The sequence below is a fragment of the Geospiza fortis genome, unplaced genomic scaffold (assembly GCF_000277835.1).
Source record: "Geospiza fortis unplaced genomic scaffold, GeoFor_1.0 scaffold2581, whole genome shotgun sequence".
Lineage (NCBI taxonomy): Eukaryota > Metazoa > Chordata > Aves > Passeriformes > Thraupidae > Geospiza > Geospiza fortis.
In genome coordinates this window covers 10464-12117 of record NW_005055107.1, presented here as the reverse complement: position 1 = coordinate 12117, position 1654 = coordinate 10464, and the positions used below count along the sequence as shown (strand labels likewise).

At 36.2% G+C, this 1654-nt stretch overlaps 1 protein-coding gene across 1 annotated transcript in view; it reads left to right on the top strand.

Annotated features, from left to right (window-relative positions):
* LOC102037415 (solute carrier family 2, facilitated glucose transporter member 4-like) overlaps window positions 1-1654 on the top strand; it is a 12716-nt gene that overhangs the window by 7954 nt on the left and 3108 nt on the right. Inside the window, exon 4 of the mRNA XM_031065720.1 lies at window positions 21-116. Within this exon, the coding sequence (XP_030921580.1) occupies window positions 21-116 (96 nt within the window). The remainder of the gene's footprint in view (window positions 1-20; window positions 117-1654) is intronic.

Genomic DNA, 1654 nt, shown 5'->3' with positions numbered 1-1654 from the left:
AGCCGCTCCCCCTGGCGCAGGTGGTGCTGGTGGAGCGGGCGGGGCGCCGCGTGCTGCAGCTCGTGGGGCTGCTGGGCATGATGGGATGCGCCGGGACCCTGGGCGTGGCCCTCAAGGTGAGCAAAGGGCGGGACCCCAAAATCACCTGGGACCCCCCAAAAATCCCAAATCCAACCCTGAATCCCAAAAATCACCTGGGCACCCCCCAACAAATCCAAATCAAAACGCGGACCCCAAAACTCACCTGGGCGTGGCCCTCAAGGTGAGCAAAGGGGGGACCCCAAAATCACCTGGGACCCCCCAAAATAAAACACCAAATCCCCCAAATCCCAAATCCAACCCTGAATCCAACCCTGGACCCCAAAATCCAACCTTGAAACCTTAAACTCACCTGGGATCCCCCAAAAATCCCAAATCCAACCCTGAAACACCAATCTCACCTGGGCACCCCAAAAAAAACCCCAAAATTTTCTGCATTTCTACTCCCAAAACCCCTGAATCTTCCCCATTTCTCCCCCATCTGAGCCCCAAAAAAATCCCGATTTTTCCCCATTTTTACCCCATTTCCTCCCCAAAAAATCCCGATTTTTCCCCGTCTTCACCCCAAAAAACCCCTAAAAAAATCAGGAAAAATTCAGGAAAAATCCGGGAAAAAAAATCTGGAAAAAAATGTCTGGAAAAAATCAGAAAAAAATATTGAAAAAAACTGGAAAAAAAATCTGAATAAAATATCAGGAAAAAAATATTTTAAAAATCTGAACAAATCGGAAAAAAATCGGAAAAAAAATCCAAAAAAAACCTGAAAAAAATCAGAAAAAATCAGAAAAAAATCCGAAAAAACCCAAAAAAAAATCTGAACAAAACCACGAAAAAACCCGAAAAACATCTGAAAAAAATCCAAAAAAAATCAGAAAAATATCTGAAAAAATTCAGAAAAAAATCCGAAAAAATCCGAAAAACATCTGAAAAAAACCCCGAGAAAACCTGAAAAAAATCTGAAAAAAACCCGGAAAAAACCCTGAAAAAACCCGAAAAAAATCAGAAAAAAATCAGAAAAAAATCAGAAAAAAATCAGAAAGAAATGGGATAAAATCTGAAAAAAATCTGAAAAAAAATCCAAAGAAAATCCGAAAAAATCCAGAAAAAAAATCAGAAAAAAATCCGAAAAAATCCGAAAAAAATCCGAAAAAATCTGAAAAAAATCGGAAAAAAATCCAAAAAAAAATCCGAAAAAGTTCAGAAAAAAATCCAAAAAAATCCGAAAAACATCTGAAAAAACCCCCGAAAAAACCTGAAAAAAATCCGAAAAAACCTGAAAAAAATCTGAAAAAAACCCGAAAAAAATAAAAAAAAAAATCCGAAAAAAATCAGAAAGAAATCCGGAAAATATCTGAAAAAAACCGAAAAAAATCCGAAAAAATCTGAAAAAAATCCGAAAAAATTCAGAAAAAAATCCGAAAAAAATCAGAAAAAAATCAGAAAAAAATCTGAAAAAAATCAGAGAAAAGTCCGAAAAAAATCCGAAAAAATGCGAAAAAAATCTGAAAAAATTCAGAAAAAAATCAGAAAAAAAATCCGAAAAAAATGCGAAAAAAATCTGAAAAAATTCAGAAAAAAATCCGAAAAAAATCCGAAAAAAATCCGAAAAAAATCC